The sequence below is a fragment of the Xiphias gladius genome, chromosome 24, assembly GCF_016859285.1.
Source record: "Xiphias gladius isolate SHS-SW01 ecotype Sanya breed wild chromosome 24, ASM1685928v1, whole genome shotgun sequence".
Taxonomy (NCBI): domain Eukaryota; kingdom Metazoa; phylum Chordata; class Actinopteri; order Istiophoriformes; family Xiphiidae; genus Xiphias; species Xiphias gladius.
This window is the reverse complement of record NC_053423.1, coordinates 16,407,716-16,431,457: the sequence shown is the minus strand read 5'-3', so window position 1 is coordinate 16,431,457 and position 23,742 is coordinate 16,407,716. Positions and strand designations below refer to the sequence as shown.

Here is a 23,742-nt window from a genome sequence, read left to right as displayed (position 1 = left end):
CAATCACAATATGAGGAAACAAGGAATTTGCAATGAAAAAATGAAATACAAAAAAAATGCAGTTGAGGGAATGGAACTGAGTGGGATGTGTATGCGGTGTGAAAGTAAGAGTAAAGAAGTGACACTGCAAATATGGGAAGAAATACTACGTGTGGGACGCGTTGTATGCGAGAGGTCACAGTACCAGTCTGGGAGTGGAACTTAAACTCTGCGCTGCAGTTTCCTCCGGAACCTCCCAAACGTCACGGACGGCCGGAAGCGGTCGCAAATTTAAACAGCCACCACAGCAACAATAAAGGCGTACTTTCACTTTACGGGCTGTCTGATGAATCAATATTTGATGAAAAAATAAACTAAAACGTTACAGAGGATTTCTCTAAGGTGAGATATGCACTCTGTTGATTGCTGTATTTTATCTGCTTTGAGCCGCTAGCTGCTCTTTCCATCGCCGTCGATTTTGAAGCTGACTATTACCTGGAAAACAATCTGGTCCACAGTCATCGCGATTGTTTAAGGCCCTTAATCTGAACAAATTTGTTATCCTTCAGTTGCATCTGACAATGCATGAGGTCTATACGATTTTTTAAAATAAATTGCATATGTTTCAATGTGTAAATATGCAGCCTAGGAACACAAAAAATATTTGTATTTGCATGCAGCGACGTTAACTGTGCACATGTTGTTGCTAGCCTGCTGAGCACTTGACCGTCGGTGCACCTTCCCGCCGTTGGAAGATTGTAGTCCAGAAAATAGACGTAGCCGTGAAGAATCCATCCTGTAAATAATAATAAAAATATGCAAATTTTATTAATTGCTTTCCAAATAATATTTAAAAATATGTACATGTTTTTGCTGTCTTACTCTGCAGCCTATGTTATTTGTGTAGGTTATATTTGCTCCCTCTGCACTTCTTCAGCAAAAGAGTAGTAATATTAATTTTATATCCAAAAATGTGGTTTTCATTAATAATAGTTTTTCTGAAATGGGAAACGTTTTCAAGCTGTTATGAGTGCATCAGTAAAGCCTTTGACCGTAACACTCCATAGATACAGATAATAGTCAGATTTATAAATAAAGTTAACAAAGCTTCTAATTATTTCTTTTAATGAGAAATAATCAGTGTGTCAGTACAATTGGCTAATGAGTCCCCTTTAAAATGTAACCAATGTTAACAAGTACATTTTAGCAAATCATCACTCAAAGGTACTATATTGACATATTCAAGTGATTTTTCATAATTATATTCAAAGTGCATTTAGTATATTAGATACAGACACACATTATAAAATGTATAGTTCAACATATTACATATTATTTCACCATATTAAGATGGATGTGTAGCTTTATATTGTTAATATGGTCTATACTACCTTTTAATCAGGTATCTTTTTACTACATCATATATCAATTATACCAGACATAAAATATGAAATTATTTCTTTTTTCTTGATTGGAACACAAAAAACAAGACAGATATTGTCTCAAACGCGCATTGTGAGAAAATGTTGTTTTTGCAAGACTATATATATTTTTGTATATCACTTTATTTAAGTTTAACAAAAACTTTTTCTGTGAAAACATTTTTTTTGTTATATTAAAGTACTTAATGGTTGTTACACAAAATCAGCCTGTTTAGTTAAATTAGCACTACAACTAACAATTAATTTTTTTATTATCGATTAATCTGCAGGTTATTTTCTTGATTAATAAAGTAATCGTTTTGTCTGTAAAGCATCAGAAAATATTTTTCACAATAGCCTAGAACACGAATTGCAAATCTTATTCAAGTATTGTTTTGTCCGACCAACTGTCCAAAACCCCTAAAAATTCATATTAAGGGCAAGAAAAGCAGCTAGTTCTCACATTTAAGAACTTCAGAACATCAAGTGTTTGGGATTTTTGCTTGAAAAATGACTTCAAAGGGATTATCAAAATAGTTTTAGGTTAATTTTGTTTTGATCAGCTAATGGATTAATCGACTCATTGTTGCAGCTGTAGTTAAACTGTTTTTTATTGCATGATTTTACTATTGTTCTGTCCATATTTAGTGATTTACATGAAAAATGAAATCCAGAATTGTGAATTAGTCATGTAATGAATATTAACTTGTTAAATGTACAGATTAATTTATTATTAATCAAATATTAATTGTGGTTTTCAATGTTCTATTTACAGGTGCAAACTTAACAGAAGTAGTCCAAGGTGAAGGTGGAAGTATGGAGGAAGAAATAAGGATGGCTGAGACAGAACAAGGAGATGGTGTGAGCAATGAGGGAGAGTCCAGTGTAGACATGTCCAACAACAGCCCAACAAAAAGAGGAAGGGGGAGGCCACAAGGTTCAAAGAAGTTGAAGGTTTGTGTAACAGACGTTAACCTAATGGAGCTGGTTTCAGGCATTTCCAATGGTGGGTCCACACAGCCCCAGAGAGGAAGAGGGCGTCCTAAACTCTTGGCCACGAAACACACATTGCAGGAGGGATCAGGAGACGACGATGCTGATAATTCTGTGCAAACTCATAGGGGTAAAGGGAGGCCGAAAGGGTCCAAGAAACAGACCAGTAATGGAGACAATCCTATGACAGATCATTCTCCTAAGAAAAGAGGCAGGCCAAAAAAGTCTCTCAGCAAAAGCACCCCCGAAAAGGCTACTTCTGAAGACTTACCAAACGGTGGCTCTGATACACCAAAATTGGGAAGGGGTCGCCCAAAGGGATCCACAAAGCGCAAGTCAGAAAGTTTAACAAGTGGTGAAGAGGATGAAGGCAGTTCTGTAAAACCTAGGAAAAGAGGTCGACCAAAGGGCTCTCTCAATAAGAAACCCAGACTGGAGAGAGAGGTGAGCAGCGAGGGGGAGGTGGAAACTGATGGAAGCCTAAACTCACCAAAAAGGGAGAGGGGTCGGCTCAGGAATGCGGAGGTGAATAACACTGGGAGGTTGACACAGGATACGTCGAATGGTGTGTCAAACACGCCTCGGAGAGGGAGGGGAAGGCCAAGAAAAAGTCTTGAACAGAATAGCGGAGATCAACAAGAACTGGTCACAGATGGCTGCCAGCCAGCTAAAAGGGGAAGAGGTCGGCCCAAAGGCTCTTTAAACAAGAAACCCCCTGCATATAAGGTGCACGGTAAGGTAGGCCGGCCGCGGAGAGTACTCGTCCCGCCCACAAGAGGGAGACGTGGTCGACCAAGACAACAACCAGCCAAAAGGGGAAGGCCAAGGAAGTACCCTCTGCCGTCACCTGAGGAGCTGAAAAAGCCAAAAGTATGGAAGCCGCTCGGACGGCCGAGGAAATACCCACGCGTTGATCCTCCAGAGGGAGCTCCGCCAGCCCCTCGCAGAAGCCGTGGTCGGCCTCGCAAGTCCGAGTCTAAGAAAGGCGCACACTTACGCAAGAGTTTACTTACCACTCCATCCTCACAACGCAACCCCAATGATGGACCCCCAAGAAAAAGGGGCCGCCCCCCAAGTACTGCAAAAAGTGAAGATGTCACGCCACGGAAAAGGGGCCGGCCTAAGGGTTCAGTCAACAAAAATAAAGTCAGAAGTGAAACACAGCTCGACAGCGCACTCCCCAACCATTCAAAAGAAAAGAGTGATTCATCTGCTGTTCGGGTGGAATATGAAGGAGAACCAGCAGTAGAGGTGGAGCATGACAGGCAGACGATGCCCACCGAGCACGGCAATACTGACGAAACGCTCATTGAACAGGATGCAGGCTTTGAAGTTAGTAACCAGGCTTGATGAACGATCCCAGTCTGACCAAAAAAGTTGCTGTAGTAGTTGCTGTTTAAAACATAGAAAACAATCTTTGTCAACAGAAAAACACGTTTTTAAAGATTTGTCGGTCGGGTAGGCTAGAAATTCAGCAGCTCCTCTGTTTTCCTAACTAACTTGTTCATCTTGTTTTAATGTGCTTGATTATTATTTTTTTTAATATTTTATTTCTCTCATCTGAGTAAACAGTAGTACTAATAACATTTTACTAGAACTGGCATGTAGAGTTTATTATTATAGACTGATTGTTCCAGTTTTCATTTAGCTTTCAGATGTAGTGTTTGTCAGTTAAGATGTGACAGTAAAACAGTTGCTGGGGAATGACTTGGAGAGGAGAAACTCCAGACAAATGTTGGAGAGATGAGAGGGGAAAAAAAAAAACAAGCACAGTGAAAATATAGAGAGCCGAAGTCCTGGCGTCACATCCGGGCTATAGCCTCTGTTCCACTAGCTTCTGTAACTCAGTGCAATCTCTTATTACTTCTTTCATCCATCTTTCTGATATAAATGATATGTGTTCCTGGGGTTTGCTTTCCATATTCTAGGATAAACTGGCAAATAAATATAGAGCGATGTGCGTGATATTTGCCAACTGATATCCAAACACACACCTTCTCCTGTAAATTTGTGTAAATCCCCTTGACTTTAAAATAAGCCATCGAAATATTTTTATATTTTACAGGAAGAGAGAGGGGAGGAATCTAGATATAAAGATACTGAAAATGTTTTTTTTTTTTTTTAACCTATGTTCGGCAACTTAAAAATTGATTCAAGGACACAAACAGGATTAGAACTTGGAAACACACAGACACAGTGACTTTTTATTTGACTGTGTCTTAAAAGGGGCTATAATTAATATTTTTAAAATAATAGCATATCAAATGACAGTTGGAAAACAATGTGAAAGGGAGAATTATCCCCTGAATCTGCAGCTCCCTCTGCTTTACAGAGCTTTATAGCGAGTTTCATGTCACATTTTAGATGTCCAGTCCATAAATATACTGTTGTGGTTCACTCTCACGTCGCTCTCTAGCGTTGTTTTCAGTTATTTTCAGCGAAGAAGCTCTAAAAAGCCACTGTACACTGCCTGCTCTTCACCAAACGGCAGACAGACACAGTTAGCGACGAGCTGGTGAACATTTAGCAGCTAAAGAGCCAGATGTTTCCCTCAGGTAGAGACCAAAAACAGAGCTAAAAGAGAGTGAGTAATGGACTTACATACACCTGGTGGTGATAAACACGATTCCAAATTAATGATAATGTTGCTCTGAAACTGCTGGACATCAGAGGATGACAGGAGTGGATTTTTCCCCGTCCCATCCTACTCTTTCAAAAAAATTCCTGTCCTGTTCCATTCCTGGAAGAATGACTCCAGTCCCATCCTGTTCCTGTGGTTTTGTTTCTGTTTTGTTTTTTTTTTTTTTTTTTTTGGGGGCGGGGTACTGGACATGACCACCTCTGGCCCATTATGTTTCGCAAAAGAGGTCATTTTTGGTTGTATTTCACTGCCACCTGCTTTACAAGCGCGTCTCTGAAGGCCACCCATTTGAGTCAGTGGTGTATTTGATCACCACTTTACATGTCTTAAGAACAGTGTGCTGAGTTTTAACTTCATTAAAACTTTAGACTTTAGAAGCTCTGTCAGTGTGATACACGGATCATTGTCCTTTACTCCACACTGCAGCACTGTGTTCCCCCAATCTGACTCCGACTGTGGCTTTTTTTTTTTTTTGGTTGGCTGCACCATTTGTTGTCAATCCACATACGTCATGCACTGGTCAGGTGACTGACTGCAAACAACCGACCAGCCACCAGAGCAGACAGGAGAGAACAAAAAAGACAACAGAACCACTAGTGTTATGTTCAAAATAAAGAAAGTAGCATTTATTTATATTAGAGCTGAATATTTATATATAAAAACTGACGTATTGTTATTATGATTCCCGTCCCAGTCACGCGATGAAAAGTGAAATTGACCGCCGGGAGTTTCACAGGAATCTCACGACCCGCAGGATTCCCAGAAAAATGTCAGCCTCCTCTGAACATGTGAATAGTTCACCATTGTCATCTTAAAAGGTGATAATATATCAATGTTGAAAATCAGTTATAGCAGGTTGAAGCTATGACGGTCTGTGGCTTGTGAGAACTTTTTAAGGGCAGCTTAAAACAGACATACTGAAAACGATATTAGAACCATACATATACTGTTGAGTAAGACTCTGTTCCAAGAGTTGATTTTTAGTTATTTGTGTTATTCCAAATGTTGATGTGATTTTCAATGATGTGGAACAGATCCTGGAAGTTGCGGTTCCACTTCGGCTCTCTATTGAGTATCTGTGGGGAGAGTTTTGGGGTTTCGGAGATAAAATATGTCTAAACGATGTCATTATTTTTCTCAGTGCCATTTCACAGTCGATCATGTCAAATTTGTTTTGCCTTAATTGTCAGAGCTCTGAATGTACCATCGTGTTCCCTTAATTTAGATCAATGAGTTGTCCTGCACAGATCTCGACTTCTGCATTCCTCGACTGAAACGAAAAGCTCCGTATCAAATGCCTTCCCGCCACTCATAGTTGCCCTGAAGATTTCCCTCTCCACCTGTAGCATTTACTTTTTTAGTTTCAGCTTATTTCGACTTGCAGTCGTTACTTCACCCTTTTCTCTAATGTTTACATGTAGCTGTGAAACCTCCTTTTTTTTTTTTTTTTTTTTTTTTTTATATATATATATATATATAACTTGGGACTGTCATGAGATTAAATTCAAGTGATTTGATTGATTTTACAAACATTAATTTACTTGTTTTTGAGCACCTTGTGTAAAAAATTTTGTGTGACATGACTTGTATATCATTATTACTGATATTAACACCTCTATGGTTGGGTCAAATGATTGACATTTCTAAATGCCAAATTGTGATTCTGTGTGTCCAATTATGTGTAAAATAATGTGAGATGAGGATGGAAATATAGAGGCTTATGGTTTTAAAAAATCACAATGAAGTTCAATCTGGCTTTGTGAAGTCAAATCATTTTAAGTGGACATATTTGGATTTTGTGCGTTTTGAACAAGAAGCCAATAATTTGTGAGATTATGGTCTTGAAATAAAATGTTGATCTTGCCGTTTTATTTTTCACAGTGTGGTGTGATGCTTGGATCAGGTATGACTGAATTCCTTTCTGTTCCTGTTTTATTTTTATTCCGTTCCTATTATTTCCAGAAAGTCCAGACACTTTCACCATCATAAAGCAAAGGACTGCATTTTAATTTGTAGTTAGCATTAAAAAATAATTTTAGTACAGTAAATAGTATATGCCTTTTGTACTTGACTGCCTAGTCTGTTAGTATGCCACAGAAATTTTACTCAGAAAATGCATTCACAGCTGCAGAAGGTATAATGCACTGTCATGGTATGTCAATTGTTGCTTGTTGATTAAAACCAGACCAAGATAGAGGTCCTGCATGAGTGTAGGTTTCACATATAAAGCAGTTAGATCTTAAGGCATAATGATAAAGTGTGTAATGAAAAAAAGGCAAATATAAATATAGGACCAGAAATAATTTTGCATGTGTCAACTATAGTGATAAACAAATATGTGGACCTTTTAGATAATGATTCAGGTTCAATATTGCACTAAAAAAAAAAAAAAAAAAAAGCCTAGGAGGAGTCAGAGAAAAATATGAAATAAAAAATTTCTGATTTGAAAGCACAAATTTCTCACTTGAGAGCACGGATTCTTATATAGAAAATTATGAATTATTAAATAGAAAGCACAAATTATAAAATCGAGAACATGAGTCACTAAATCGAGAGCTCAAATTATGAAATGGAAAGCACAGATTACTAACATGAGAATGGATTTCCAATTCCAGAGCCCAAACTCCTTTTCCTCCTTCATCGACACTCCCGGTTTCCCTCTCTGGGTTTTGAAAAAAAAAAAAGCGGAGGTTGACGTCCGGACCTTCGGGATTAAGGGCCTACAACGACGGCGTGACGTCGAACCCGACCAAAGGCGGCCTTTGAGCGGGGGCGGGTTTTTTTTTTTTTTTTTTTTGGTACGTGGAAATAGGAGCAGAGTGACACCTCTTGAAAGTCTCCCCCTCTCTGGGTGGAGAGTTGCTTTAGCACCTGGTCACACCTGCCAGGTGACGTCCGACTTCGCCAGTGGGGGAAACAACCGAGCTCGTAGCGAGCCCGCTCCCTGTAAACAGACTCACGGATCGTTTCGAGGGGGGGGAGGGATGTGACCGAGTTAAAAACAGGTACGTTAACCATTAACGATCCGTATTTTTCCTCCGTTAAAAAATATCACATGACTCCGGAGACGCTGACCAAAGTTTGAACTCTTCACCCGAAGCTACATTTCCTCCCTGCTGTGCCCCCGGGCCTCAGGAGCTGCACCTCCATGTCGATACAGGATGGAAGGAAAAAACCAAAAAAAAAAGCTGTGTTAGACCTTCCCTCCTCACAGCCATGTACGGACCATGTGGAAAAACGAGGGGCTGTATTTAGGCGAAAAGTTCAGAGTCTGTAACGAGCTGAAGAGCAGGACAATTCGAGTCACACAGAGTAGACACGGAGGGAAATCCATTACAAAGGCAAATGTCACCTGCGCGTAAATTGAGTGGGCGGCAATCCTGTGTTGAAAACTGGAGAAATCTCCTCTGAAACTAGACTCCGAACCGTGGTGAAATTCCACCCCAGGGGCCTTCTTTGGCATTGCAGATTATACAATATGAGTTTTTAAAAGTCAAAATCCCACTCATCTTAGATTTATAACGTGAAGAAAAACCAAAAAAAAAACCCATTTCATTATTAAATCCAGCCACAGTTTGTACCTTCATCTCACAGTCACAACAACTTAATTGAAAATAACCCAATTGTAAGATAGTTAAGCTTTCAAACATATTCTAGTTATCATGCATTTAGTGCAGAGTTGTGCCGTAGCTGACAAAGTCCGGGCAGTTGCATGTGTTTTTCACAGAGAAGGACTGCAGCCATGTTTATGCAGCTTGGTGCCCATTTCATAGCTGAAATGTGCAGGTGTCACACTGGGGGCGTTTCTTGGGGACGCCTCTGTAATGTCCCTGTGCCACAGCTGGTCCTACCATCCAGTACAGTTAGTGGCTCTGTAACGGCAAAAAAAAAATCAGGAGTTTCAGTTTTGACGGAAGTAAGATTTGGTAGAAGGTGTAGCCTGGCTGGCCTGAAAGCATGGATTGGGGAGTGTCCGTCTTATATTTTGACTACACAGTGTTTTAGTGAATAGGCCGCCTGCAGTCAGTTCTGAATTGTAAAAATAATCCCCACCTGCAAATTTGAAAGAGGCTGCGTGTTTTCCACATTGTTTGGGGTCTTAGTTTTGAGGAGAACTTACTGTATTTTAAACTTGAGGTAAAAACGTGCAGCCACTGGCCTAGGGCTCGTGCAGTATGTACTTTGCGTAACTTTTCCCCATTGTCTTCTGTAGTGTTTTTCTGTCTGTGATTTGCTCCTATTGAATCTGACACGGCGGTGCAGAGTTCCAGACGAATTTCCCCCCATGGACGTTTGACTATATTACAGCTGTGTATGTATCCGTAACAATGTTGATAATCAATTATTCCTCTAAGTTATGATGGGAGCAAACCTGAGAAAATTTGCTTCTCAAATATGAAGATTTCCTGCTTTATTTTCTCTTATGTGACAGTAGAATGAATCTCTTGGGGGTTTGAACTTAAAGGAAGGAATTTAAAGATGTCCCATGGGGGCTATGGGAACCTGTGATGGGCATTTTTCACAGTTTTCTGACATTGACATCAGACAATTAATTAATAAAGTATCTGATTCAGTGAGAAATTGTTAGCTGCAGCTGTTAGCTCCACAAAGTATACTGGATTTTTTGTTTGTTTTTTTGTTGATACTAGTTTTGATGTTTGTGAGTCCTATTATTCACCATGCCATTCTCAAATTAAGCTCAAAGATATAGTATATTTACAGCAATCTTCGCCTAATTTTCTGACATATACTCAAACGGGACTCACAGCTGTACGGACTTGAACTTGCTCCCTTCTGCTGATCTGTGTGAGGGCAGGACAAGCCATACAGGGCAACACACCCATGATAAAGAGTGAACTTTGATTTCAGTTTTTTGTGAAGCTGAAGGCAGAGCAGGATGTTGTTTTACACATTGTTGTAACCGTTTTTCTTTCTTTCTTCCTCACAGGGAAAACAAGGAAAATGACTTTTAGCAACCTGAAGAAAATTTGCTAACAGTCGGACTCTTGACAGTGCAACTGGTATTGACTGAGAAGAGAGAGAACTGGATTTTAAAACTCAAGTTTTACAAGAATGTCTGACCAAGGTGGTTTAGTCTCAGAATTAATTAAAGAAGCGGCACTTTCACCTGATGGTTCAACCGCAGAGCCACAAATAGCAGGAAGTAAAAAGCCGCAAGAGAGCAACAGTGTTGAGGAAAGAAACAAGATTACAGACGAGGAGGAGGAAGAAGAAGAGGATGTGTTGAAGGAGGAGAAAGATCAAGAAGAGGACAAGGAGGAGGAAGTGACCAGCTCTGCTCTTCTGGAGCCGAGCACGTTGCCATGGCCTGGAGACAAAGACAAGAGGCCTCAGGCGGACAACGATGATGGAATCTGGTCAGAAAAAGAAGTTTCAGAGCCCGAAGAGCGGGACAAGGGGGTCAGTGGAGGAAGCCAAGACCCGTCAGAGGAGCAGAGTCAGGCGGAGAGCGACAGGAAGAGCAAAGCCAAGTGGAGGGAGAGCATGCCTGAGGGAGAGAGGTGGAGGGACGATGAGATGGAGGAGCGGCGAGACGATAAGGGGGACAGCTCACTGGCAGATGATGAAGCTGAGGAGGAGGAGGGGGAAGTAGAAGAAGGAGAGTCAAAATGGATCTCAGAGAAAGGTGGTCTGGGTTTCATTCCACAAGTCACGATTGTGTGTCCGTCCAGCAAAGAGCTTCCAGAGAAGAGCCAGCTCTTCATAGAGAAGGACGTCGAGAAGGAGCCGCAGGTGGAGCCCGACTCGGCAGCGCAGTTCTACCCCGAGTGGACGGAGCAGGACGACAAGTACTGTGAGTTTATGACGCAACCTGTGCCCATATTTACTCAGGGTTTCTGCAGTGTTCACCGAGTGAAATTTGCAAGTCTTTTCAAGACTTACATAAATAGTTATACCAGTCAAAAGAGTGAACAGTAGGGGACAATAAGGTTATTATACAATTACAATCAGTTATTTATTAAATACATGAAGCTGATGTCAGCTAGCTCTTCTAACTGTATGTACCAAAAATTCCTACCATTGTAATTACTCAACTTGAGGGACCGGGGCCTGCATAATCAGCATTGAAATGGATAGATGCCTAAACCAATGAAAAAGGAGTCATTCTTTGGAGTAGATTAAAGTTATAGGCAGGGTAAAGCCAGGAGGAGAGACGGTGTTCGCTACAGGTCTGATGGTGCCGACTGAAACTTAGTTAGCGAGAAAAACGTCAACTTCTGACACATCCGGAGAAAAAAAACAAACAGTTACATCACCTCATCTGATTAATTTTTTTTCTCATGTAGACACGAGCGGTTTGTGATTTTTTTTTTTTTTTTTTTTTTTTTTTAAGGCCTGGTTTAAATGATAGAACATTTCAATTTAAATCACAATTGCCATATTGTCATAAAAATTGCCATTACGTTTTCCTGAAATTGTTCAGCTTTAAGCATAACTGGTTTATGCACATTTTAGCCGATTTTAATAGACATCACTTATACTTAACATTACCGCTTACAGTTCCCCGAGGGGCATTTTTCAATTGATTACCCACCTTCCGGGCAGCCATCGGTTTCCATTCACATACTGACCTGTGATATTAAGACCGACGTGCAGAGTTTTTCAACTTGCTTTTGATTTTTAAGTCAGTTACTCGGCTTCACTTTTGGCCAGCGGTACCTGTTACAGACAAGGGAATGCAGTGAGACTTAGAAACGTCGTAAATCATCCTTCCCTGTTGGTGCATTTAGGCGCTCGTGGGAAGACCTGATGTCACAGATGCCCAGACTTGAGTGTCAGTTGGAAGAAACGACCAGATTCATGTTTGCCAATTCCCAGCATCCTTGTTCTTCATTGTTTCCCCTCAAGGTTTGATTTCTGTCAATATGGCTCATGATTTTAATGCTCTTTGGCAGATGAATCCGAAATCTCAGGCGCTGGAGCGTCTCAGAGTTTTGAAAACATTCCGTTCCAGCAACACTGAGACAAACAACGTGTTGACAGGTTGATGGCTGAATTCAGTCTAGCTGCTTCAGCTTCAGAGTCCTGGGGTTGTTCATGCTGACTCAACGTCACCACTTACTGGGACACTCGACTAGAACAGAGTCATTGTTAACGCTTTTAGTAACATCTGTGCTTTTCCCTGCCTTAAACCCCTGAGCCACCAGCACATCATAAACATAAGATTTCTTAGTTCTCTAATCCTTCCTTACTAATTAATTAGTGATTTCCTGCCCAAACATCCTCTTTCAAGAGCTATTAAATCAAATTAGGGCAAGATTAGGTAAGATTATAATTAGTGCAAGATTCTCACAGAGTACTTTGTTATTGTGATCCTAAATCCTGTTTTATTTTTTTGGGGGGGGGTTTTGTTTTCCTTTTCTTTTTGAAAAAAAAGAGAACACACAATTCTCCTTGATTTAAAATTTGACGAGCAATTTAAAAAAAATTGCTGTGCTGTGGATTTAACTTCATTTAGCTAATGCAGCCAGGTGCTATTAAGAATTTTTTTATTTGATTTAACAGTTCGCATATCAGTTTGTCGTAATCCAGACAGTGAAAATGTGCTGCAGAAAACACTTGAAGCTCAGTGAGTACCTGCTCTCTTAGCCTAGCTGACAGGATGATCTCTTTTCTCCTTAATGTCATATAATTACATGTCCTGAGATGAATCATGCAATGACTTCAGTCTCAGTCTCATCCTCTTTATCCTGCTGTCACCTTCCTGTCTCAGTAAAGACAGTTACAAATACTGAATTTCCACACTTAGCATAAAAAAATAAAAAAAATCACTTTGCATTAAAAAAAATCTTTGTATGCTCCTTCCTCAGACCTGTGTGAGCATCCGTGCTGTGAAAACCTGAGGCTGGCTCTAGCGACGGCTGCAGCAGGGCTCCTCTTCCCGCTCCTGGTGTGGGGAGGTTACAAACTCCTTCCTTTTGACTCCCCGCTGCTGGAGAGCGCCCCCCTCCGGGTGGTGTACACGCTACGCTGCTCCTTCTTCGCCACCATCCCCATCCTCCTCGGTAAGACCTCAGCGTGTTTCCCGTGTTCAGTTTGTCATGCATTGAAGCAAACACTGTGAGCCGCACACCAATCAACACAGGTAATGACGACCCTCGTCCCTCTGCAGGTGTGGTGGTGCAGGGCGTGGCCCGGCTGCGTTACAGCGCGCTGGAGCCGCTCTATCAGAGTAAACTGGTGAACAGGGAGGTCGCCGTGCATTGGCACTACGTCAACGAATCACTGGCCCTCTTCCTCTTCTACTTCCTGCAGCTCACCATCATGGCAACCTACATCAGCCAGGAGCTGGTCAAACTGGTGCCGCTGCTCACCATCATATTTGTTTTTGGCAGGTGGGGGTGTTTTCTGACACATGTGATTTGATGTTTAGGATCCAAATCAGGGATGAATGAGAGGGTGGATGATTCTGGTGTGTGAGAATGATGCTAAATATTGTTCTCGTTCTGTAATGCCTGCTGAATGATTCTTATCTATTGCAGTTTATAGTAATTTTTATAAAATGCAGAGGCTAAATGGATTTGAGTCAAAACGCGTGTGAACTGTTAAATATTACACATGTAGGGCAAAATATTTTAAGCAGGTATGACCTGTGTGTTTTCAGACTGTTTTAAAAAGCTGTCTGGCTTCGTGTACCCAGAAATACTGCTAATAACTGCCTATAGTTACAAACAGACAAATCATTGCCAGTGACAAATCCAGTTTTGCTTTCTGCAGAGAACTGAGTTTGCCAGTCTTCACTTTAAATGAATGAGTGAGTGAAGCCCCAAAAAAGCCAAGTTGCACTTTTCCTTTCAAAACAGACCTGTAGTTTTTAGCTGTTACTGGGTATGTCTGAAATACACAAACATGACGCAGCTAAACACAGCTTTTACAACACACAGTGAAACCGTGAGTGATCTGAAAGGACGAAAACAAATCCTCATTATCCATAATTTCCAAAGCAGCTAGTATGTGGGAGTTAAAATGTGAGGTGAATGTTTAGTTTATTATGTAATCTGTCTGTCGGTAATGTCTCTTTCATTTTGCAGAGGCTACATCCTGCTGTGACTTTGATCTGTTGTTTTTTGGGGTTTTTTTTTCATTTTTGGACGCAGTCACCTCATCTTTTCAGCCTCCGCATAAACTGGTTAAACTGGGGATTTGAGTAAAACCTGTCTGATCACTTACAGGGTTGAAATTCCAATGAATATATTCACCATTGTGCAAGTCTCAAGTTTACGAACCAGGCTCTTTTTCTTTTTTGTTTACCAGTTGTGTATCAAAACAGGATTGCACATTTAAGGAAAAACATTCTACATCACCAACAATACCCTGATAAACAACGACAGTAACTCATAACTTGGGGTTAGGGAGGTCGAGGGCCCCATAACTAAAGCTGTTCTTTAGTTATCTGTATTGGAGATCATAGGGTCTACTTCAGCCCAAGAACCTTCCCAGATAGAGATTGAAAAAAAAACAGAAAAATTAAGAAAAGATGACACCACTGGGGTGGGGGCATCACACTATTCGTCATATCGCATTTAAATGCAGATTTGTGTTGACAAGTCATAATTAATATCACTCCTCAGATCCGCAGTTCTTTCCATGCCAAAAATTAAAAATGTCACAAACCAGTGATCTATTGAAATGCAACAAAGCATGAGAGGTCTAATCTTGTGTTCATAAAAACCAGACTCTGGATGGTTTTTGCATTTCAACATCAGGTTTCAGTTGTGACTACTGTGGGCTCTGAAATAAATATTCTCAGGCAGACTCAAATACATCATGAGGGAAAATTTGAGCAAGTTTAAAAAAATAAAAAATAAAAATAAAAAGCACCCATCAAGATCGTTAATCCAGCTTTGAGTCATCAAGCACTTGATACAAAAACTGATGAAAGGTATGAAGGAGCTAAGCTGTCTAATGTTCCTGCTGAAAGAGGGCGAGTGGGTGTATGGGCTGATGTGGGTGGTTATCAGATCTTCTGTCATCACTTATCCAAGTCAAGCTGACTATCAGTGTACATCAAAGAGAGAGACCTCTGAGCACATTATTCTCATCTGCTTCTCATTCGCGTCGTTTTCTGTGATGCAGGCTGATCTACTGGCTCTGCCTCTCTCTGGGCAGCAGCATCCGAGGCCTCGGCTTCGGCTTCTCCTTCTTCCCCATACTGGTCATGCTGGGCGTCAACTTCTACTACGTCTGTTCGTCCGTAGGACAAGGGGTGGTCTTCGACGTAGCACCGCCCACGACGGCTCCTCCTCCCAGGCAGCGTTGGTGGGGTTAAAGGCCGACGTCCGAAAAGGGGCTGAGGAGCTAGGAGACAAGGGACGACTCCAAGCGGCTTAAACATCGTGACGCAAACACTAAGAAAAGTTGGCTCGTTCTTTTGGTGGCTTTTAAAGTTGTAATCCTTAAGATTTCAGTCCTGGTTGATTTGGTGCCACCTCTGGCTACTGATGGTAACGGCAAGTGCGGTTTAATACTACAGCAAACACTCCTAGAACAGTGTTGTCAGAAACACAACAGAAGAGGGAGGGAGCAGTGTATCAGTTACAGAGTAGCTAAACAAACTCATGTTGCTGTTTTTAATCAAGAAGTCAGTCAATCTCAATTAATCAGATCGAAACGATTTAATTTAATCAGAAATTTATAAAAAAAAATCTGACGAAAAAATGCAGGAAATGACTTGGCTTTTTTTTTTTTGTAGGCACATTTTAGATGAACATGTTACGTTTGCTGTGGCTGCTTCCCCATAAAAAGCCACCCCGTGTTTCGCTAGTTGAATGCTTTTAATGTGAAGCAGCAGTAGGAAAGCAGTAACTTAATTACTAACCAGTGTGGTGTAAAGAGAGCAAACAGTTAACACTGTTCTCGGTGAGATCAAATTTTGCCGGATTATATACATGCATCGTTTCCTGTGAATCACATAGGCAATGTAAATCCAGGGCAGAAATGGTGGCACTTAATTACTGAATGTAAATAGATTAAATTCCAGTTGCAGGAAGAATGCCAACCATTAATAGTACCAAAACTGGGGTTTGATCTCATGAAAATCTTAAGGATTATAACTTTTATTGTTTGATAATTGCTCTCTTCACAAAGAAATCAATGATATGAAAGAGGCTGGGAGTAAATTTGGAGCTCAGATTGTACTCTCTGTATGTTTAAAAAAAAAATTATTCACATGGTAGTTGGACAGGAAATTACTCAAAAAAAAAGAAAAATTAAAACTACAGAGATGTGGCCTTAAGAAGGCCTTTTCTCACAATGCGTGTTTACTGATTTTGTGCCATTTATCTTCCATGACAAACCTTTACACGGCCTCTAACGTCTTCTCGTCTTGAACTGATTAAAACGAGTTTTGAGGCCAAATAGTTTCAGTATGAGGCATCCGGTGTTTAGATGTGATGCAGCAAAACGCAGACATGGAAAAAACACATGCAACCTGAAAACTGTCAGTTATGGGCACTCAATCAATAGAGCTGGATATCAAAGTAAAATATTGAAGGGTTACATTAGATTTTTTTTTATGAGGTTGATTGATTAGCATTAAGTTGTTTTATGAATTTATCATTTTATTTAGTTGTTGCACAACCAGTACTAGTGGTAATCTTTAAACTTTATATTTATAACAGACTGTTAAATGCATCTTTGTTTTGCTGATCAAAGGCTTTTGTTTACAGCAACAAAAAAATTCTGGGCTATTTTTGGATAGTTTCTTTGCTTTCCGTTGAGGGCTCCTTCACAGTGTATGAATGAATATGTATTTAAAATGAATATGATCAATATATCGGATATTGAATGAGTAAAATAAAGCTTCATTATCAAATATGATACTCAACAGTGTGCAGCAGCCGATGATTCAGGGGGAACACATCATGGCTTTTAATTGGTACCGGTCCAACATTGAGGGGATACAAAAAACAAAGGAAATGCCACATGAAAAATGTTAATCATGATTATAATTATAGTTCAAAGAGTGACTTACAACTATGGGTCTTTTTGTGGTCATGATTCACGAGGCAAGTTTCAACAACATCAAATAGTTTGAGCCCAAATTGAAAACCTGAGAAATGCAGCCAGTTGTCAAGTGACAACAAAGGAAGGCAAACTGCACAGATGAAGAAAGAAACAGCAGTCATGGTTGACATTGACAAAGAGAGGCAAACACCACAAAAAATGTCGCATCAAAACAAAAACCCACAGACACGAATAAACTCTTGACAGTCGGCAACAAAGTCGGTGCATTAGTTTCACTGAGCCAGGATTCATTAATGTTTCCTCACAGATTTTATTTTTAGTGAAACCCAAAATATGTCTGCACCCTACAGCTTTACGCTTTTACCATCCACTGCTCCACCCGTGGGACCCCAGCACTACCTTTAACAGAGTGCTAGTACTATAGAAAGTTACATGATTATGAACATGAAATATATGAATCAACCCATCAGACACAAAAAAAAAAAAAAAAAACACTTTCAATGGTGCAGTCGACATTATGTTGTGAAAGGCCAATTGGACAGTTGAAAGCTGTTTCCCTTCCTACAAAGCAATCTGACTGTATGAAAATATTCTAAATCTTCGAAAACTTTATATCCAAATTCACTGCAAAGGTTTATTAATAAAAAAAAGGGATATGTTTTAATTTAGTGTAAAATCACCAGATGTCTGTGTAGCTTCATGTGAACTTCTGGGCTGCTGAAATGATTGACCCCACCCCCCCTCCCTTTTAGCATTGTTTTTTTTCCTTGAACATTTAAGATTTTAGAGACTCTAACTTTTGAAACAACACAATTTTACTCTTACAAATAAAAATGTGAACTCTTAAGCAATGCGCTTAAGAGCAACGCTCCCATATCCAGTTCAACAAAGTTAGAGGTTTTGCTGCTACAGCCTTACGTTGTTCAGAATGATCAATAGCTAATGCTAGCAAACTTTTGATACATATTGCTGTGTAACAGACATTACTGAGTCAGGTTACTGACCTTATGACCTTTCTCCACTTGTGTTACTGTTCTACTACAATAAGACTAGGTCAAAACCTAGTATATGGCTGGACCGGGGTTTATCTGCTCTCTTCTCTCCTACTCTCTGTGCTTACAGATACACTATTTTTTTCTTGCCGAATTCCCAAACAAAGCTGTTCTCATTTACATGTTTTTCGGGGTTTTTTTGGTCAGACAACGGGACAAGCACGAAATAGCGACTGAAACGCGGCCCATAATGACTACACGTTAACCAGCAGCTGCCTCCAAGCCATTTCCAGGCTGCTGCGCTGCACTGCTGAAATCCTAATTTTATAAACACGACGTCGTCTGAAACAAAAAATCACCATACACATAAGTTAAAGACAAAGCTGTGCTGTCATTTCGGCTATATATACTTGTGAAATGATCCCTTAGAGAGAAAGTTAGGAGTCCGTTCACATCCAGGCAGCGACCCTGCGGTCAATTGAATGAGAAGCAGACAGAGGTGTGCCTGCGGAGGGAAAGCCCGACCTCGCGCTCGCGGGGCCACTCTGGCGACTCTCTTCTAAGGAAAGTAGCTAGATTCACGGCTAGTGAAGTCTAAATCTAGACTAAATCTAGCCACAAAAGGCGCTAAGTTGGCGAAGCTGCCTGTAAATGCCCCTGTGGCCACTGTTCAGCAAAAGTCATTGAAAGGACAGAAGTGGCTGCAAGGGCACAAAATGCACCACTGTCTTGTCAGAAACTTGCTATTCTGTTAGTTATGTCTCAGCTGTTCAGTTTCCCTGCTCCGGTCTTCTGTGCTTAATATCAAGAGAGACCTGCTAGGACCTGTACAGAATTTACACTGAACTTGTTCTTTCTACCTGAAAAGATGCTTCACTCAGATGAGAAAATGATACGATTAAGTTTATAGCTGAAACTCAAAACATTATCAAAAACTGTACCTACTCCTACAGCCGACAGGAGTATAATTCTGACTAAAGGGTGAAATAAATGAAAACGTTTTATTTTATTGAAGGACCGAAGGAACATCCCAAATCTAGAAAAGCAACAGAAAAAAGATCCTGAGAAAGAACTTTCAAATATATGAGTCCTCTCTCTTAATCACATGTACCTTAGAGCAACAGGTATAATTTAAAAAAATATTATTTAAACTGTAATAAGCTTTAAAATCTGTATTACGGTGGCCCTGAGGTGAGGAACACAACACTTTCAGAAAACACAACAAAACCTAAAATCCATAATTTCAAAAAAATGTTTTGTTGTTGTTTTTGTAAAATATAAGATCAAATTATATATTGGGGCTGCTACTAGTGATTATTTTCTCCACTGATTAATCAGTTATTTGCATGAGATATGAGAAAATAGTGAGTAAAAGGTGCCCATCATGATTTCCCAAAGGCCACAGTGACATCTTCAAATATCCTGCTTTGTTCAAGCAGCAGTTCAAAACCCAGAGATACTCAACTTAATATCATAAAAGGTTTTAGAAGCTGGAAAAGGTCTGGCAATTTTACTGAAAAAAAATGACTTAATATGAAAAAAAAGTCTAAAGTTAATGTTCTGTCATTTAACTAATTGATTAATCAATTCAAATACATAATAACAAAGTCAGCGGCCAGTTTTCTGCATAAGAAGTACTTAACTTTTAACATTTTAACATTTGAATACATGACGTTTACTTGTAATGGAATATTTTTTTTATTATAGTATCCATACTTTTACTTAAGTACAGGATCTGGCACTTTTGTTTCGTTACACAGTAAATAGTCAGTGGTTCTCTCTTTCATTATTATGTCAGTTAAGAAAACAAACCAGAGATTCACGTTTATTTCACTCAATTTGTCTATTTAATATATAAAATACGGTAAAACATACGCAAAAAGGATAAGGTTTCAAGGGACTTGGATACTTTGGTACGACAAACACTTTTTTGTAAAAGCGGTATAGAATTTCAATAACATATCAGTGCATACTTTGTATATGAAAATATACACAAATTGTATATCATTCTCAAAAAACAACAAAAAGAAATATTTTCTTTACAACAAAAACCCAAAGCAGACTAGCTCAACACAATATATTAGCTATAAATTTCATCTTTAGTATTTCATATGCTACATTATTCTGAGTTGTTTTCAAACTCATTTGTGATGCATGTCCTTAATCATTACTGTACGTAACATAACTTTTGTTGTTACCTGTATCCCATGCATTTACATTTTTCAAATTTCATGAATTACTAATTTCAGTTGTTTCCCGTTTTATAAATATATTCTATATCTTAATTAAAACTGCAGCATTTAACTGGTATTTCCTTCATTGCATTTGCTAATACCACAATAACTGATCGTGCAATTTTCAGCAAGTTGTTTCAAAAAGGAAACCAGTACTATATGTTTATGATAAGGAAGGTAAAGTAATAGAGAGAAAATAAAAACAGTTGGCTATCCTACACAAAACAGCAATAAAATAAAAGTTCCATAATAATATCATTATAATAATAGACAATGGAACTGTCACCAGCACAAATTAATCCAAAAATAGTGAGATTCTAAAAAACATTGTACACAACAAGTAACAGGGTGCAGGTTTTCATTTCTCATATAGATTGTCTTGTGACTACACTGCTAGATTGGACAGAGAATCTTTTTTGTACATGAACAAACCTGCGAGAGCCAGGATGCCAAAGCCAATCGGTGTGGTGTCACATTTCAGTCAACCATCAGTGCCCACAAACAAAGAGTTTCCATGGGAATTCATTTTTGTAAAAACGGAAATGACTGCGTGGTGAAAGAGGAGATCAGTCCGAGGGCTCGTACCTGCTCATCAGTTTAATCTTTAGAGGAATAGTTTCGACATTTTGACATATGCTTATTCATTTTATTGCTCAGAGTTAGAGGAGAAGACTGTTACGCATCCTCATGCCTCCCCATTATATATGAATCCGAACAGGGAGAAATAGCTAGCTTGGCTTTGTCCAACGGTAACAAAATCTGCCGACAAACACCTCTGAAACTCTTAATTGACACGTTGTATCGCTTGTTTCATCCGTATAAAAATCGAAAAGTAACAAAATCGACTGAATTTGTGGTGTTACGTACTATTTCTTGGTCATCCACTGTAACTTTCTGGGGTCTTCTGGGTTTTTATTTTGCGTTCATGCAATGTCGGCTGAAAAGGAGGAACAGGAGAACCTGTTATAAGATGGCAAACCCCACTGTTAATCTTGAAGCCATATTATTTTAATAGTCTTAAATTAGTTACTTTTGCAGTGTAACGTATTTGGAGAAAAAATAAAAAAAATATATGTATAGCTCCTTTTTAAATTAGCTGAATTGATTGTAAGAGAGTTAATATCGGATTTTATTTCGATATAACTTCCAGCGATGGTTGCCTTGCAGCCATTTAGCCAACAGTTTCCTTCCACTTCCTGTAGGTCTCCTCACCACTCAGGAGATATCATCACTTTCTGAAAATTACTGATATCTCTAAGCACGTTTCCATCAAAATATTAAAATGCACATTTTCCATTTGTGCATAAAAAACTTGAGTAGAATGAAGCAATTTTTCTTAGGAAGTCAAAAATATCGCAAAAAAAAAAAAGGTTTTTATGCTTGGCTGTGTTGGAAAAGTTGAAAAAAAAAAAAACAAAGAAAAAAAAAAAGAAAATGGAAAAAAAACAGATAATCATGAAGCATGTGATGAAGCATTACTTGGTGTTTGACAAAAAAAAAAAAAAAAAAAAAAAAAGTTTTATTTTGGACCGCTCTTAATGCCGATCTCAATGAACCCTCTTCTTCTGCAACTATTTAATGGCACCAGAGTGAAGATTTAGCACCATCTAGATGTTTATCTGGATGCATCCAACTTCTCCCTATATTTGCATAAGAGTAGCAGATGGAAATGCACTTTAGCTCGGATTTTCCTTTTGCTGAAATTTTGGAAAGTCGCTTAAAATTTGTGCCAAATGTGGATGGAAACTTGGCTTCGGACCCAGAATTACAAGTTGATCGTTCGTAATTACGGTCTAAGCGATATAACATGAACGTAGCATTTGAGGTGAGCTTCAGGGGCGCTGACAGGTGGGTTTGTTACCCCTGGACAGAGCCAGGCTAGCTTTTACCCCCATTTCCGGCTAAGATAACCGTCTGCTGGCCGTGTCTTCAAATTTACTGCACACACGAGTGGTATACAGCTTCTCATCAAACTCTGGGAAGAAAATGAGTTTCCTAAAACTTTTCTTTAAGACGCAAATTTTCCCCGACATGGGTTTACAGAAAGTGTTGGTTAAATTGATTTCCAGTGCTCGAAAGAAGAACCTGCTAATAACCTGAAATTAGCAGAGTAAAAACCCACCCGCCACGTTGTCGAATGAGGGACGGAAAAATGACCTGATCATGGAAAACATAAGCAACACTGGCGTTAGACATGTGTTCGCCTTTGTGAAAAGGTCACATAGCACGATGATGTTTTTTCCCTGGCACTCGCCACAAACCCCCAGCGTCGGTTTCCAACACTGGTTTCACACACTGTACTGTAGGCTGCGTCTAAACGCATCAAACGGCATCATTTCATAAAGCAGCCACCTCACCCACACTGACTTAAAAGTGTAGGATTGCTTAGGTAGATAATCAACAGTCAATAAACAGCAGCTGACACACCAGTCTGCACTTACAGCATCAACTCAAGGGGGGGAAAAAAAAAAAGTCAAGCAATCAGGAGAGACTTTCTGTTTGTAGGCATAAACAACCTGTGTACACACACTCTCACACAAACCTGAAATGGTTTGGACAAAACAAATTTGAGCTAGAAACTATACAATTAAACAACAAACACAGCACTTGGTAGCCAATCTCTTGACTTAATTTCAAAGTGAAAAAAAGGCATAATCTGTGTCTACTTAATGTGGAAAAGGTTTTACATGATTCTGTCAATCTAAATATGTGTAAAATATGTGTATTATCTCTTAAGTACACTATAAGTGAATGGCAGTGTCCTAATAATGACTTCATGTTAAGGTGGAGAATTGTACTTTGATCGTGGGTTTTAAAAATGTGTGGTAGGAGAATATGATGACACCACAACCAAGCAGGCCTCTGTGAGTGAGAGACAGAAAGTGCACACACCATCAACACTAGCATAAAATAGGTTTACTGAAACAAGTCCGATTCCACCAGCACTACTAGTGTGGCGTAACCCCTGCACCTTAGCTCAAGACATATCAAATTCACACTCATATATGCAAACGGATCCACTGAGAATCAACACATTGCTTGTTTTTAGGGATACCTAGCAAAGTCTATGCAAATATATTCATATGTACATACACGTCGTTGAAGCTGAAAAGCTATTGTACTTTGTCGCCAACTGAAGCGGTAGAAATATAGAAAATGTCATTTTCCTTTCACTTTTTGAAACACAGCAAAGAGCTAAGGAGAGCTAGAGAGAGCTAAAGAGGACATCAAAGCTTTTGTATAAGGAGTGATTTTTATACAAAGTCAGGATTCCTACTTCTGGACGACTAACGGACCTTCAAAACAGATTTTTAAAATACCAACAGATAAAGAACACTTGGACTGAAGGAATCAAATACTTCCCTACCCCAAAAAAAGCCACCAGGGGCTCAAAAAACTCATACTATGCTTTTAACTGGATGGCATCTACTCCTGGTAATAAGCTGAGTGACTGGCTGGATTTCTGGTGCAACAATTTCCATCCAAGTTCCAAA

The 23,742-nt window shown here is 39.5% G+C and overlaps 2 protein-coding genes across 3 annotated transcripts; both read left to right on the top strand.

Moving 5' to 3' along the window:
- Window positions 1-200: 200 nt before the first annotated feature.
- LOC120786901 (origin recognition complex subunit 4-like) lies at window positions 201-6,488 on the top strand. 2 transcript variants are annotated; one of them, XM_040122652.1, is made up of 3 exons: window positions 201-381; window positions 2,176-3,725; window positions 6,260-6,488. In XM_040122652.1, exons 2-3 carry the CDS (start codon window positions 2,217-2,219, stop codon window positions 6,347-6,349), a joined length of 1,599 nt encoding a protein of 532 aa, XP_039978586.1. In that variant the 5' UTR covers window positions 201-381; window positions 2,176-2,216; the 3' UTR covers window positions 6,350-6,488. The 2 variants fall into 2 exon arrangements, with proteins under 2 accessions (XP_039978586.1, XP_039978587.1); XM_040122653.1 differs by having other exon boundaries at window positions 202-381; window positions 2,176-3,681; window positions 6,260-6,376.
- A 1,362-nt stretch (window positions 6,489-7,850) lies between these two features.
- tmem79a (transmembrane protein 79a) lies at window positions 7,851-16,875 on the top strand. The gene is made up of 5 exons (XM_040122623.1): window positions 7,851-8,039; window positions 9,983-10,849; window positions 12,867-13,061; window positions 13,169-13,391; window positions 15,133-16,875. The coding sequence occupies exons 2-5, from the start codon at window positions 10,108-10,110 to the stop codon at window positions 15,323-15,325; spliced, it is 1,353 nt and encodes a 450-aa protein (XP_039978557.1). The 5' UTR covers window positions 7,851-8,039; window positions 9,983-10,107; the 3' UTR covers window positions 15,326-16,875.
- Window positions 16,876-23,742: the final 6,867 nt, after the last annotated feature.